This window comes from Alosa sapidissima, chromosome 11 (genome assembly GCF_018492685.1).
Source record: "Alosa sapidissima isolate fAloSap1 chromosome 11, fAloSap1.pri, whole genome shotgun sequence".
Lineage (NCBI taxonomy): Eukaryota > Metazoa > Chordata > Actinopteri > Clupeiformes > Clupeidae > Alosa > Alosa sapidissima.
In genome coordinates this window covers 12200348-12217066 of record NC_055967.1, presented here as the reverse complement: position 1 = coordinate 12217066, position 16719 = coordinate 12200348, and the positions used below count along the sequence as shown (strand labels likewise).

Here is a 16719-nt window from a genome sequence, read left to right as displayed (position 1 = left end):
GTGCAGTTACTTGTCTGTAGATGAGGCCAGCATACATAGGTGTCTATTTATATTACATGACTATTATAGAACTCTATTCAGTGAGTTAAAGTTCTTTCAGTGAGTTAAAGAAGCTATTACATGTTAGAAGTTACTTTAACATACTTTTGTAGTTATTTCAAAATGGTCTTGATTTTTTTTTTTCAAATATGAAAAGGATGAATTACGAGCCAAGGATGAATTTCTTGAGCAGAACAAATACATTTGTGATCATTCAGGTGATTTTAAGGTCAAAGAAAATCTTCCAACAAAAGGCAAACATCCTCCTGTGCCAGATTATTGGCACTCTTCATCCCTCTAGTGGTCATAGGGGGCAGTTACATTAATTGAATACAAGACAACTAATACAATGTTTGCGTCTAAAAAATATATATTCTACTAGCTATCTCAGTAGTGATATTGTCAACATCAGTAGTTGACTCATGCTTTATTGTTATTGTTCATTTTATTGTGTTTTATTATTAACAGTCGAATCTGTAGTAGTAACAGAGTAGTAGCAGAGGTGTAAAAGTCTGACTTCAGAAAGTCCTACCACATTTTTTTCCAACTATTCGTTAAATTGTCTTATTCTAATTAGCACAACTCTTTAGGGAGGTAGATCTGCTAACTAGTTAATATCACCTGTAATGTGTCCACACAAGTAGAACCAATACCTGCTAGGACTTTCACTTTCTGAACCCAGACTTGTATACCTCTGAGTAGCCTAGTAGTAGAAATGGTAGTAATAGTGGTAGTACTAATTGTGTTGTTGATGATAATGATGGGGGTGGTTGCAGTGTTCATGTTGTTGAATTATCTGTTAACTACTGTAGTCTTTATTCACATATTTTTTCCTCAGCTTGGTTTTGATTTTGAACTATAGACCAAGAAGTCTTTTTAAAAGTAGACAAAGGACAAAACATGAAGTAAGCAGTAAGTAGCAGGAAGAAAATGCTGCGGGTAAAAATCAATAGGAAACTGGATTAGGTTTAAATCAAAAGGTAGAAGGTTTAAATGTATAAAGGTTTGAAGTATTTTATGTTTAACTATATCTTTTAGCGATACTGCAGTTATTCACAACAATTTTGGTTCTGTATTAGTAGTAGAAGTAAACATGAAGCTGTTCCTACATTCATAAGAGTGACAGCCAACAAGTGGAGTATGTTTGTATTGAATGTCTTTGATACAAAACATCTCCACCAGAGAGCAGTAGGGGACAAGCAATGGCATGGGCTGGAGTGGGATTTAAAAGCATTCTCTCTCTCTCTCTCTCTCTCTCTCTCTCTCTCTCTCTCTCTCTCTCTCTCTCTCTCTCTCTCTCTCCACTTATTTGTTTAACTCCTTGTCATATTACTCTTAAAAAAGGTCTAATGCGAAACAAATTTGAGACTGATATTTAGAAGTTTTCATATGATATATGATATTTATATATGATATTCCCATTGTCTAGAAAGTTAAAAATATCAGCTCCCAATATCAGCTTATCATGGCTCCCATTTTGAATTTAGTAAAGTTTTTTTCAAATTTCTTCAGTTTTATCCAACTTCAGTGAGAGAATCTCCATCTCCAAGTGAAAGTGAATAAGATGTGTGTGGTTCCTCCACCTTAAATGGAAGTTATATTAGCTATATTAACCATCATATATTTTGATAACTAAGGACCGTTGATCTTGAATAAACTCAAATTGGCCACAGTTGGCTCAAGATTGCTCTACTACATCACTGCTTTCTCCAGCTGCACTCTATCTTTCTTTGTTGTTTTTAAAATAAATCTGTCATTCTGTTATTTTGATTAGTCCATTGAAGACATATGGTGCCATTCTGAACAGTATTCTCCTGCAGACCCAGTCTGTCTCAGCTTGTGTTGGTGATGTGAGCATGGAGCGGCTGGGTGAGAGTGAGTGTGCGTGTGAAGGGGATGAGTCGGGCGGGCTGTGGGGGCCTACACCTCCTGGAGGAGATGGGTCAGGGGGTCGGCCCTCTCCCTTCAGCCAGCTAATTAGCATTGCGGCTCCCCTAATTGGCAGGAGCCTCTTCACAGAGTAATTACCTCTTCAGTTAACCGCACAAGTGGCTGGGAAGAGAACTGGAGGCTACAGAAGCGCACTCACACGTGCAGAGAGAAAACATCATGTACACAAATGCCTAACAACGCGTACATTCTGTGTCATTTGTAGGCCTATAAGTGCTTATATACTTATTTCATGTCTTACACTGTCTCTGTCTCTCTTTTACTCTATATTTTATAATAAGCATTGATCTCTTTCAGAAACACACACACACACACACACACACACACACACACACACACACACATCTGGAGTCTGCTTTCTGTCTGAGCAAACAGAGGTAAATGGAGGTTGAGGCAGAGAGAAGGAGAGAGAGAGGGATGGGGAGATTTTCAGGTTGAACGCTCCCCATTAAAAGGAGCCATCTGTTGATCAGAGCTCAGGAGACAGAGGCACAGGGAGCCATACACGGGCTTTTCATTGGGCCTCAGCACTGTTCAAAGCCGGCAAGCTGCCAGCAGGGAATAGAAAGACCACACAGGTCCTGTTGCCTCTCTCTCTCTCTCTCTCCCTCCCATGCTGTACATGTGCCAGTCAAAATGTTAATTGTAATACACTGATGGTGTGATATGCTATTCCTGCATGTTTACATCTGGCATATAAGAGGCTAATGAGTGAATGGGAGAGTATTGCAAGTTTCACACTCAATGTACAGCTTTCAATAAAACAGGTTCACTTTGTTGCCGGTCTGAATTCATTATTGGATATAAGTTTATATACATACTATTTGTATATTCCGATTCAGAAACTGCAGTCCATTTAGGTGTGGCTGCCTCTACATGCTTAAGCTGTAATGCCATCTAATATCCACAAGGGTTCGATGTTTCCCCGTAAATACCATGATGTCTGCAAAGTGCGACGATAATTCCAATTGCACTAGCGCCCTGATAATTAAATAAAACTAATGGTTTATGGATTTTTTCCCCTGTTTGTGATATGTTGAAACGAGCATTGTTTGCCATCTGCTGAGTTATGAATTGCTATTTCTTTTTCATATTCACGAGGTCTGTTGTTTACAACTGAAATGTGGTTACTTGCAATTATCTACAGTATGCGTGTTTTCCATGTGCCAGATTTCTATTGCGCATCGCTTTGTTTGAACCTTTTGAGTCAATGGTCTAAAAAATTAAGCTAAATTCTGAAGTCTGTTATGACTGTTCTTACCTGATGTGCGCTTTTATTACTTGAAACTTAGTAATTTTCAAATTATCTCTTTTTATACCGACACTTATACCGACAAAATATCTTGTGGGTATAATTCAATTTTCCCTTGACGTTTCTATCTGTTGCGCGTCAGCTATGGTTGTCAAATCAATGTGGTTTTCCTCTCGAGACATTGACGGTATACTACTTGGAATGAGATTTGTATATTTTACAAATTAATAGCCATGAAACTCCTTTTTATTTGTTATAATTGATGACCTCTTCTGTTTTAACCTCGCCCAACAGCCAAATGCTATTAAACATGGTGAGCGCCTTGAAACCACTCGCAGCTTGTGTATAGAAGACCCATTATTCTCCTCCAGCTGTATGTGGTCTTGCAGGACTGAAAGTGCCTGCGGCCCAGTTGTCCTATTGGTTGACACGACCGGGGCTGCCTTCGCAGCAGATAGCCCGGTATTGTTGTCGTCTAAATGGGATCATGAGTGTCTAAAAGGTGTCGAAGAGTGAACTGAAAATCATTTTCACAAGTGGATGATTACCCCTGCCACATGTTAACAGAACTCTCCCTGAATGGCCCAAATTTCAGACTGAATTTTTTGCTCTTTCAACCTTGACATGGGGCTTTTCTCTCTCTTAGCTCCTTGCAACTCGTCTCCCTTTCCAAAGTACCTCACATATTGATTTGTCCACCCCATATATCCAACCCCACCCCCTCTCTCTTTCTCTCTGCTAGATCTTTCGAGCATTCTTTTTTAATTTAGTGTTTGTAGGATTTATAAATGTCTTCATTGGTCAATTATCTATTCCTATACATCTTGTGAAAACACTGCAGACACCTAGGTCATTTTTTAAAAAGCCACGTCATTTTCTTGATTAGGCTAAGGTTAGACTTGTGGGTTATATGTAGCCTACCCTCTTCCTTTTAAAATGTATAGGCCTGACAGTTACTCTTGAGCTATTATTAAGATACATTTTTATTATCATTATTGTTTTAAATCCTTTGTATAATCGTTAGCCCCAACCTCAATACCGAACCAAACTTAACCTTCCCTCTAAAATGTTATAGTGTATTGTGTGCACTGCGTAAAATGTATAATGTAGGTAATATGTTTTCTACCTATATTATTTATTATTTCTAAAATTATGTTTGTCTTGTTTAGAAGCAGTTATGATAGCTATGCAAAAAAGCAACGAATTTTCATGTCATGTTATTGAAGGGTTATGCGCATGGTTATGTTTAGGCGTCGGTCTAGCCTATCTGCAGTGATTGTCCTATTAACCTAGGCCAAGGTGAAGACGCAACAGTAAACAAATGGAACTGCTTTTTAAATCAACACTTTGCACCTCTGTTTAGGTATCTCTACGCACTGGGTCAACGAGTGTGGAAGCGGTGGAAAAGGCGATATTTTGTCCTTGTACAGGTATACTGATTTTCTGTCTTTTTGGTGAAGAACGAATTGCTTCGTGGCCTAGGCCTGCTTTAACATAACTCACCTCGGCTTTTGGTGCTTGTGGAACTGCTACTTGCCAGGTTTTTTCTGCTGTTTGTTTTCATTTATCAATGTCAATAGTATTGTCCTAGCTAGCCTAACAGTCAATCTTGACCAGTCGCTCTGATGTTTGGGTGCAGTCATCTCTACTGATTTGTCCTAGGTAAGCCAGTACACGTTCGCAATGTGCAGTTATCGGGAGAAGAAGTCCGAGCCACAGGAATTGATGCAGCTGGAGGGCTATACGGTTGACTATTCCGATCCACAACCAGGTATGGCAACGCCGTGCGCAATAATATGTTTCACTTATGGGGAATAGGCCTATTCTTAGGAATATAATTAAACCGATATTTATGATACAGCACCTTATGTGTCCCCTCCAACCACCCAGAATGTTTGTGACCCATGCTCATTCTAAAAACCCTACTACCATATAGGCCTATCAAAATGAAGCATCTAGGCTAAATAATGACGACTGAACCCAAAGACATTTTTCCCCTAGACATTTTTTCCAACAGTGGGGATCACAGAAAGTTGATAACTGAGGTAAACTAGGGGGGTCTGGGAGCATTCGCCCCTGGAAGACATTTTTGCAAAATTACTCTTTAAATTAGGTCTTCTGGCGAGTTTTGTAGAAAGAAATGGACAGATTGAGAGTTACAAATATGACATAGCCTACCATCAACAGATTCATTTTTTGTGTTAATGTTCAGCTTTTTCATTTACAGTAGTCTGCATTATTGGTAGAAATTGATATGAAAAAAAAAAGTCACATCACAGAAAATGATTATCTAGGTACGCCACTGCTGTATGCATTTATTTATCATTTTATTTGTCATTTTTGGTCCTCCATGAGGTTGGCAGGTTCAAAAGCTACAAAATAATCTTGATAAATTAGGTGGGGCAGAATAATAAATAAAAACATTTTGATTTGGGGAGGGGGTGGGGTTGTGAGACTGAATCATATTGTTTCAAGCAATAATGCTTGCTCGAAACAATATGATTCAGTCTTCATTAATAAGTAGTAATAATTAGATTAACTTAAATTGTTCTTGTAATGGTATTATTGATTAAATATTTACTTTGCATAGATTGAAAAAATCATTTGGAGTTAGTGTATATATATGCCCATATCATAATCCAACATCATTTTAGTTGGTTTATTGCAGGGTTGTGCATTTATTTTGTGTCTCTCTGTGTCTATGGACAGGGAATCATACATGCTAAAGAACACAAAAGGAAGAGACAACTTGTTGATATTTTTATCATTGTGTCAGAATCCACAAAAATCCAAACCATCTAGACAAATATCATATCTTAGCATGTTGAATTTTTCTCAAAGACGGGTAACTGCTCCTACATTATTTTTTACGTGGTTGTCTCCATTCTGTTGTATCCAGGTCTCCAGGGTGGGCGCATGTTCTTCAGTGCAGTCAAAGAGGGCGACCAGGTGGTGTTCGCCAGCGATGATGAACAAGATCGAGTGCTGTGGGTGCAGGCCATGTATCGAGCTACGGGTCAGTCCTACAAGCCCGTGCCCCCCACTCAGAACCAGCGGCAGAACTGCCGTGGAGGAGGTCCGCAGAAGGACACACCGGTCTCCTTACTCAGTAGGTTCTGAGCCGCCTCTGTGTCAGCACTTCTGCCATTACACCAGCCACACATCAGTACATTATTGTTATTTTTGTTATTGTTATTGGTATTGTTATTTATTGTTATTATTGAGTATGTTTACTGCAGAATGTTTTGGATAACTATTTAAATATAAGTATAAGTATAAGTATAGTATATATACTTTTTTGATCCCGTGAGGGAAATTTGGATTTGGATTTATCCCAATCCGCGAATTAGTGAAACACACTCAGCACACAGTGAACACACAGTGAGGTGAAGCACACACTAATCCCGGCGCAGTGAGCTGCCTGCAACAACAGCGGCGCTCAGGGAGCAGTGAGGGGTTAGGTGCCTTGCTCAAGGGCACTTCAGCCGTGCCTACTGGTCGGGGTTTGAACCGGAAACCCTCCGGTTACAAGTCCGAAGTCGGATGGTCCAACTTGTCCAACATAAGGCACTACTAGGATTTAATATTTAATTCATATTGAAACCTGAGCGTGTTTTAATGATGTATGTATCTGCTGTATCTGAAAACGACAATAGCCGATAGGAATAATTGTAAATATGAAAAGTGTGCCTTAAAACAACAGTTTTTCAGTGGTATTTGTACAGTGAGCATTTAAGGGCATATCAGAATGTGAGCTGAGTAAGAAATTATCTCTTGTACACTTTAACTCTCACATTTGCTGTTGTCGATGTGCATGAGTAACAGCCACTGGAAGCTAAACGCAAGTAAATGCAGTTTATCCACCTCTGAGATTTCAGAAATAGAGTTTATCCACCTCTTATTATAGTTTATCCACCTCTCAAAAGAGTTTATTCACCAATTGCAACTTTTAACATTAAAAATTCACACTGTACATGTATTATCCACATTCACAATATGTACACTCATCAACACTCTAGGAATCATTTAATACCACTGGTATTGTTATAAACATTGGATATAACCTCCACCATCATCAAACATGTTCTGAAAGCCTTTTTAAAAATCTGATACTGCATGGCGCAGTCCACCTAACTGTGATCACAGAATTCATAGTTTACCCACCTCTTATTTTACCACTATACCTCTGGTAACAGCTGTGTAAAGTTGTGCAAAGGTACACAACATTAGTCTTCCTGTTATAATTCCTGAATATGAAACTCTATAATACAATTTTGGATACTAATTTTCAGAATCTTGAAAAGCCATACAAAAGCTATAAGTATATATCCCACAAACTTACATAAACTAAAATTCAGTACATCACACGTTCATTTTATTGATGGCCCGTTACCAATATTAAAAAAAAAATCAGCTGCTGTCTTTGCTGATGAGAGACTTGGCCATGAGAATGGAAGCACACTTTGTAAATATTGATTGGTTAGAGAGAGACACAGCCCATGAGCGGCGTGTGCACTGAACTGCAAACAGCCTCCCAGTTTCAGGCGTCTGCCTTTACCATCTCATCTGAAAAGACCCCACACAAAAAATGTTTTCATTTCTCAAGGTCTCTCAACTTTTATTGCTTTGCTTTAGTTGTCCTGGACAATTTCATTTATTGCATTTTTTTTCTGTTGTTGTTAGTGTGAAGGCAACCAATGCTTACTGGGAAATGGGTGCTGCTAAATTACAAAAGTTTATTGGTCAGAATTAAAAGTTATCCTACAACTTACTACACCCACTCAATCTGTCAAACACACACAAAACAACACACATGCATAGGTTTGGACAAGCGTGGGTCAAAAAATCTCTGAGGATAAATTCAGTTGGGTTCTGTCTCGTAAGGGGCATGTGAAGTCTTGTCTCTCTATGTTGATGTTCTAAGACATGTTTGAAATGCTCCCTGAGCTTCTGTCCAAAGCCCTCAACCTCTCGCAACAGTACTGCAGATCCGGACCCTCGTAGATGATTAACTCAACCTGAACACTTCTGACAGTAAGCCAAATCTCACATGGGGGAATTGTGTGTGTGTGTGTGTGTGTGTGTGTGTGTGTTTGTGTTTGTGTCCCAAATTCAGAGCAGGCGGCTGATCCCCTTGTCCGTCTTCATCTTTCTCTAGCGGGGTGCAGGATGTTGGCTGAGACCACTGCTAGTGATATGGCAGCTCTCTTACCTGCACCAGTGCCCCGCTGGCAGTCGATAACCTGTCATCCGCACCCCTCCACCTGACCGCTACATGTCAGATGGATATGACAGCTGCTGTGACTGGGCGGATGGAAATGGAGCTGGGCTGGGATACACATCTAGTGTCCTCAGCTTCGATTAAATAACTCCGTGTAGACGGAAGACAGACACACAAGCACAGGCAAACACACACACACACACACACAAACACACAGAGACAAACACACACACACACACAGACAGGCCCACACAGAGACCACCACACACACACACACACACAGACAAACACACCCACACGCACACACACACACACACAAATCCTCTCACACCACCCCACCTTCGCCTCCTCGCCCTGTTTTCTTCATCAGTGGATAATAAGTGGAAGTTAAGGATGACATGGATCAATATGGCTCCTCAGTCTGCCTGGACTTCTCAGATCAATAGCACACTCTCGCCTCTCTATTATTGCTGTTCATCTATGTCCCCTTTGTCTCGTGTCTGAACCACAGCGTCCTACTCCCATTCTTTTTGTGTGCGTTCTATATTCGCCCCGTTCCTTTTCTCCAAATTACATTAAGGAGCCATGCGTTTGCAGTAATGAATGTAAAATGACCTACATCGGAATTAAAAGAGGGACAAAGGAGGGCGGGGCAGTCGGCCAGGCCACTGTTGTCCAGGAGGGAGGGGGGGGGGGGCAGGCGAGGCGAGAGAGAGATAGGAGGATTGCACTTCTGCCACCCTTTGCGTACAAAGTGATAGTCAGTGGAACTAACAAATGCCCCTTCGCTCCCGGGCAGACAGCCAGGCTTTTCTCTGTCTGCATCAATGTCCACCGAGTCAGTGGTACGCCTGAAATGGCCGCGCTAATAAAACCAATCACTAATGCTCGTCTCGGGATGGCGCCGAGGGCCACGGAGGCGTCGCGGGATGCACTTCTGAAGCCACGCTGCCTTTGTGGGGCCTGTCATGTAGAGACTTTCCTCCTCTGAAATCTGCATCCATAGCGCAGAGAAAAGAGAGGGGTAGGCCTTTTGATGGGCTTTCACCCCTGCCCTGTCGCCTTCAGCCAGTTTTGAGGACATGCATGAAAAGACTGGAAATGAACTTAAACACTTTCAGCTCTCTCTCTTTCTCCTCACCCTCTTTTCTCCTCCTTTTTCTTGGGTGACCTTGCCCTGTTTGGATCTCCTGGATAATGTACGTTATTTTCCCTGGACTCTGCGTGTGTGCTCTTTTTCTCCTTTTGCTGCCATGGAAAGACGCAGCAGTACAAACACATGTGTGGACATGTTTACAGTATGTAGTGTGCTACTTGCTTTGAGCAATCTCATCAGACACTGTTTGCTGTGTTTTCCTTTTCTTGTATGTTTATGTCAAGGGAGGGAATTGAGTGTTCCCACTACCTCTTGTTTATGGCATAGTAAACATCCATGTGTTACTCACTGTGTTTGACAGTTTATGGTGTGTTGTGAAATGTGGGAAGTCTAATGTGGAAGCTGAATATCACAGGGTAGCATTAGCCAAAAGAGGTGACAGCCAAACACAGGGAAAATAGAAGATGAGGATATCTCGAGCCACCATGTCATTCGCATGGACTGTTCTCAGTCATGAATGTTCATGTCTAAATGACTTGATTTTATTAGTGTGCGGTGGTCTACACAAATAAATGCCTAAACAGCATGTTCATTTACACAACTCTTATAAATAGGAATTAAACATATTACATGAGCTGTTATGAGCAATTGCTTGGGTATGAATTCATTTTGAGTTTGAGTGATTGACAGGTTGGTTTTCCCTATGGAATTGATGGTGGTCCAACTCAGACTTAGCAGCTCTAGATGTTTCTTTGAAATGGTTGCCTGTCTGCTCTAACTGAGCATCCCTGTACTTGTTCTCACTTTCCTCCCTCCCTTCCTCCTCTCTCTCTCTCTCTCTCTCTCTCTCTCTCTCTCTCTCTCTCTCTCTCTCTCCCCTAGGCCTGGAGCGGACACAGAGGCAAGGGGTGGAGGAGCTGATCTCGGCTGCTCCGTGCTGTTTCGACCATGCCAGCCTGTTCCGCCTGCTGCAGAAGCACACCCTCGCCCACCGCATGAATGACTCCTTCTCCTGCCTGGTGAGACGGTGGTGGTGGTGGTGGTGGTGGTGGTGGTGGTGGAGGAGGTGGAGAGGATGGACAACAGGACTGTGCTTCGGGAGATGCCGAGAGTGCATAGACACAGTGGGATGAGCTAGAGTGGGCAATCTCCTCTTTGTGCTTCTGTGGTTCTTCTACCTGCACTACCTGTACCTTCTGTCATCCCAAATGGGTCATTAGGACGTAAGATGTCTATGGCTGTGTTAACTCTTCATTGTGGGCTGTGGGCCTTTGTTTGGATTTTTGTAGACAGTGAGGCCCACATCAGTTGAACAAGGAAGAAACAAAGGCTTGCTTAATGAGGTCGCTCTCCCATGCTTCTCAGGTTGAGGACATCTGTGCGTGAGTGAGTAGAGCTCACAGAAAAGGGTGGAGGGAGGATTAAAAGATAACCATTAGTTCTCAACAGTGTGGCTCCTTCTTAACTCATTGAGTGCCAAAATTCCCATGCGTTGAGTGCCAAAAACGTAATTAGAAAAACTAACGTTTTTAGTTTTTGTTTTTAAATTACGAAACTAGACACTCTAACACACCTTATATGTGATTTTGGGAACTCTGTGATGAATGGAAATGAAATATATGACGATCGAAAACTCATGAAAACGCACAATCTGGACATTTTATCTGGACATTTTATCATAACTCGGTTGCCGCTTTGGGTCGAATCAGTGACGCATGCACGTCAGCTCAAAACCAGGCCATCACTAGGTGGCAGTCTCGCCAGGTCACTTCCCCTTCCTTTACAGGCAACACTTCATATTTCATTAAAGACGTTATATATCCATTTCTAGAAAAAAATAAACAGCGATATTGATGAAAACTAGCCACTGTTTAGCTTGTGATTTCTCAGGAACAGAAGCGTGTAGAAATACACGGTTTGCACCCACTGAGAGCTTAAAGTCTCACCTTTCAAACGAGCCACCATTCTACATATACTCCCTTTTTTGAGTGACAGTTACCAGTACGTATGTCATCTCTTAAGCATAAGTACATCTAGAGATGCTCATGAGAAATTGGATCAGATATGTTTTTGTTTGGGGATTGTTGAGGGATTATGTCCATTGAACTGTAGGTGATGTGAATACCAATATTTAGCTTCCTCAAAAATGTTTAGCCACAGGAGACCCCTCAAGGCATTTTAAGGAGTCAGCACGCTTGCATATATATGTATGTGTGTGTTTGTGTGTGTGTGTGTGTGCATGTGTTTGAATGCACAGCCGGGTGGATGTGCAGCATGTAGAAACAAGCATTTCTATATATCCATTCTACGGATGGGAGCCCAATAGTTAAAGGACCATATGTCCACACACACACACACACACACACACACACACACACAAAGAGAGAACTACACATATGCATCCTGTCAAATGAAAGACTGGGATTACCAGTCATGCCTTCTCCTAATATAATCACCCCCCCCACCTCATCTCCCATAATGATGCATAAGCACCGCAACACACACCTCCGTCTCTGTCTGCCCACTCTGTCAATTAAAGTCTGAGGCATTAGGAACACTTTAGGGGAGTGAAGTGGAGACTACTGTATTAGCCTTCAATCAGTGGTCCTGTGGAGGGATGGATGTCCCTCTCAGACCCAAGCAGCTCGTGGAGGTGTGGGAGAGGCTGCCCTCTGAACTGAGGCTTCTGGCTCTGGTGTGGGGAATCAAAACCATTAAGACATAAAAGATCTTTAATGCATACCATCTCATCTGAAAGGTTACAAATTGATGCATGTCCTCTTTGACAGGGTGATTTGTTTGTGAATGTGTGACTGCGTGCACACGCACATGTATATAGAAATGTGTAGAAACTTCTGAATGCACCCACTATAAAAAAAAAACCTTGTCAGTGTACTGGATTACGCTGGTGATGAAGATAACGAGGCATGTTAATGATTAATTGAGCGGTCATCATCGAGGCGTGAGCCAGCCATCTGTTTGTCACAGTGGAACATCTTGTCACATCCTGCCAGGCGCCAGGCTGATCTGCTCATCCTCTCATAGTGTGATATTTATAGAGCCAAGAAAAAAAACAGAGAACACCAGACAGAAATGAAAAGTGGAATTATTATCTGTCAACGGAAATATATTGGACACAAATGACATGTAAACGAAGAGAAAGAGAATAACAAAAGGGATTTGTGTAATATTTTTTAGGAGTTGTCATGTCTCATTCGTTAATGAGAAAATAGAAAGCAACATGATTCCCAAATAGTTTAGAAGAGACATGACAAAAGGAGAGGGTAAAGCGGAAGAGGAGGGACAGCCGTTCATTCTCTCTCTCCGTTTGAGATGAGGGCGTTTTCAGGATGGGTCAAGAGCATTTACATCTCTCAGTGCTTAAAGAAGCAAAATTACAAATGATGTATTTTTACACGAGAGGTTGGACTGACCTCCCATCCCCCTGCTCAGTCCTGAGACAGCTGGCTCTGAGCTCGGGGACCCTCCTCCATCCTCATGGCCGCTCCCCCAGCACCTGGCTCCAGACAAGTGTTAATTTGTTAGCATTCCTTCAGAGAGGCGTGGTAATTAAGTTTGTAAGATTCGTGCCTAATTTAGTTATCATCCAACGCACAAAGCTAATGAATAGAGCGTCCTCCACCTCCTCACCATAATGTGTGACATTTCTGCCAATAAATTAATTGTTTGTGATTAACCTTGGACTTGTATGTTTTTTGTTGTTATTTGGGATACTGGTGTTTTTTTCTTGTCTTACGAGTGTAAAGTTATGGTATGCTTTTTTCAGATTAAGAAGGATTTTGCTGTTTTCAAGCTGCATGGCTTTGTATTTCAGAAGAAAAATAAATCTTTTGAAATATGTCTAAATTGGACTGTGTTTTTCTCCTCTCCCTGTAGGGATGGTTCAGCCCAGGCCAGGTGTTTGTGTTGGATGAGTATTGTGCACGCTACGGTGTCCGGGGATGCCATCGCCACATCTGCTACCTGAAAGACCTTCTGGAATTTATGGAGAACAATGCCATGGTGGACCCCACCCTGTTACACTACAGCTATGCCTTCTGTGCCTCCCATGTGCATGGAAACAGGTATTTGAACCACGTGACTAACCTGACTAACTGAAAAGACCACAGGACTAACATGACTAACTGAAAAGACCACTAAATAAATGATAGTTTGACTGACTCATGAATCCGTTTGTAAATAGTTTCAAAAGCATTGGAGCTACATCAAATCACATTCATTGTCATTATGTTCTCTGTTCCCAATAAACACTGCATGACTCTAAGAGAATTCATAGATATACAGGTTAGATTGGCATTCTTGGTCCTTGCTTGTTTCATTACAACAAAAAAAAACATTGCTTTTTTCACACATGCTAATTTCACCAGACTAAATTAAATTTTAAATTGGCATAAATTTGAATATGTAATGGTAAAATGTTTAGAACAGCGATCATGTGTAACACAAAAGTAAGGGATATGGGCAGCCATTCTGTGAGAGTGAGCCATATTGTCAGCTCACTCAGCACAGAGTCAGAGCATGCCTGACTGCTCTTCTGCTAAATTAGCAACTCACAGTTAGATGAAAGGCAATTAAAGGCTAATTACACACTATGTAAGGATTAGTGTGAAATGCTGCACACTTTAGTCCTCATCTCCTTATGTTACACCCGCTAACATCAGAATCAGATCAGGCAATCCATCCCTTTCTCGATGTGTTCAATTATTGTGTTATTCCTTGTGTGTGTGTGCGTGTTGGGGTGGGGTGGGGTAACGATAGACATAGATATAGATAGCCCGGCAAGGCATAGTAGGAAAAGTCCATTGTTATCTTCATAGCTTCAAAAAGGTTAAATGGCCTTTTTTGTCCTACCACAGGCTGACAAAAAACTGTGTACCCCTCAATATGTTCTGTTGGCATGTGCCATTTCATCCATTTTAACATTTAGATTTCCATTCACTCACTCACTCACTCACTCAACCTCTCACTCATTCACTATGTCCTGTTTAGAAAAAAACAATTGCGTTCACTATGTAAGAACTCAGATATTAGAATGGCAGAATTCAGACTCTACATTTCAAAATGTTATATATTGGTAACTTAGCAACACAGTAATGCTAATGTGGCAAATTCGAGAACTAGATTTAAGCAATAAGCCCCGAGAGACCGTAGGTTAGGCTTACACTGATTTCACAACAGCTAAGGGGCGTTTTTAGGCACAACGCACTAGCGGAGTATTTCGTTAGATAATACTGATAACCCATAAATAATACTTTTCACACACTTGTAGTTGTTAATTGTTTTCTCCTTTTAAACTGAATGCAGCCATGATCTCTAGCCTACATACACAATGACATTTGACGACAGGATTCACTATGATTACATTTTTTGCTAAATCATTTTTTTTTATCCCTTACAAATATTTTGTGTGTCAATATGAAATGTAATGCAATCTGTTTCTTGTGTTTGATTACATGCATGTGTGCATGGATCAGCTGCGTGAGCAGTGTTGCTTGTCTGCCTGTTGGTTTTGTCCTCACTGTCCCACATGTATATCGTCCTCTTGAAACCATTAGTTGTCCACTTAAAGGAAATCAGCCCCATTTTACTCGCTCCATGTTAAATACACATGGATGTGCAGTCTCTTTTTGTTGGCCAATTTAACCAATTAGGGACAGTAATGATTAGCCTCTCCAGCTAATCACCATGTATAAATGAGGGAAATTACTGGAACTGGCTTTTTGTCAGTCCGAGCTGTCATTTGAATAATTAATGTCTATTCAGGGATTGTGTTGGGGCTGCAGGGGCTCTGTGTGTGGGAATTGAAGACCACACTGCTAGCGCAGAGATGAGCTATTATTCAATCATTGTCTTTTACATTGGTTTGTGAAATAAGTTATATTGGAGATGTGGTGCTGACTTGAGAACTGTATATGTGTTGGGGGTGGGGATTGAGATCACATTCTACAGTATAACCCATTTCTGAAAGCCCATATCTATGGTGCACTGACACTGGATTGACAGAGATATTTTTAACATACTACTATTGGTGATTTGGAATGTGTGTCTGTAACTTTTCTGATGCTTTTGGAGCAACTGCTTTTGATTGAAAGGCCTCTATCATACCAGACAAGCTTGACACATTTGATTTGATGAGCGCTCCTGTCTGCTGACATGTTTAGTGTGGATTCAGTAAGGCTTGATGACCATGGTGGAAATGTGCAGGTGTGTCTTCTGTCCGTGTGGACAGGTGGGTGTGGGTTGACAGGTGCCGGCAGGCGAATGTGCCAGCTCTGTGGCTTTCTGTTTATGGTCTGGCCCTGGTGGAGAGTGACAGAAAAGACATAATCGCCGGCTCAGGTCCTTCTCACTTGTCACTTCCCATTCCAGCCGTTTCCTGACTGGTCGTCATGCATGGCCACCCAATGTGACAGCAGCGTTTTACTTCTGCCTCCACCCAGCCCCCCCACCCCACCCATGCCAACCATCCCCGGAGTCACTATCACTCCGTCACCAACTAACACTGGCGAACACACACATGCTCACTGAAATGTCTGTTCAAGAACTCTTTAACATAATTAGATCCATCTCTGGCTGGTTCTAGCATTTTACTTACTTTTCTACACACTCACAAACATTCCAAGCACACACATACACCATGGCATTATGCTTGACTTTATGCACCTGTTAGCAATGCAGGTACCTTGTGTTGCTGAACCCACCAATTGAAAGAGGTGTTCAGAGCATGCTCCTGTCCAACTGTTTCTCCTGCTTCAGCAGAGAGAATGCAGGCTACTACTACTCCAGGGTAATGTTCCGCAGTTAGCCACAGTTAGCCACGGTCTCTAATAGCTACGCTACCACTGTTTTCTAACACTGCTTAACTTGAAATCCATTTACATCAATATAGGGGCTGAGGATGCTGTCGTCACCATGACAACTGGCCCCTCCTTAAGCAGGCTAACCCCTGGTGAACGGCTAGGCAGCGGGTCAGCGTTTAGCTTGTCACAAATGCGCTCGCTTCATTACCCCGCGACAAAGCGCTTAGCCCCGACATGCTGTCGCATCACAGCAGACTCCCACACATGCAGCTGAGCATGAGCACCCCCCCACTCCACTCCTCTTGAACCGCCGGCCTCCTCGAGGCCCAGCACTGCACTC

At 41.8% G+C, this 16719-nt stretch overlaps 1 protein-coding gene across 3 annotated transcripts in view; it reads left to right on the top strand.

Moving 5' to 3' along the window:
* The window catches only part of cadps2 (Ca++-dependent secretion activator 2), a 94606-nt gene that overhangs the window by 37662 nt on the left and 40225 nt on the right, over positions 1-16719 (top strand). For all 3 annotated transcript variants that reach the window (XM_042109771.1, XM_042109770.1, XM_042109769.1), the window contains exons 9-13: positions 4605-4671; positions 4904-5012; positions 6141-6350; positions 10441-10577; positions 13456-13643. In XM_042109771.1, coding sequence (XP_041965705.1) covers positions 4605-4671; positions 4904-5012; positions 6141-6350; positions 10441-10577; positions 13456-13643 — 711 coding nt within the window. The remainder of the gene's footprint in view (positions 1-4604; positions 4672-4903; positions 5013-6140; positions 6351-10440; positions 10578-13455; positions 13644-16719) is intronic.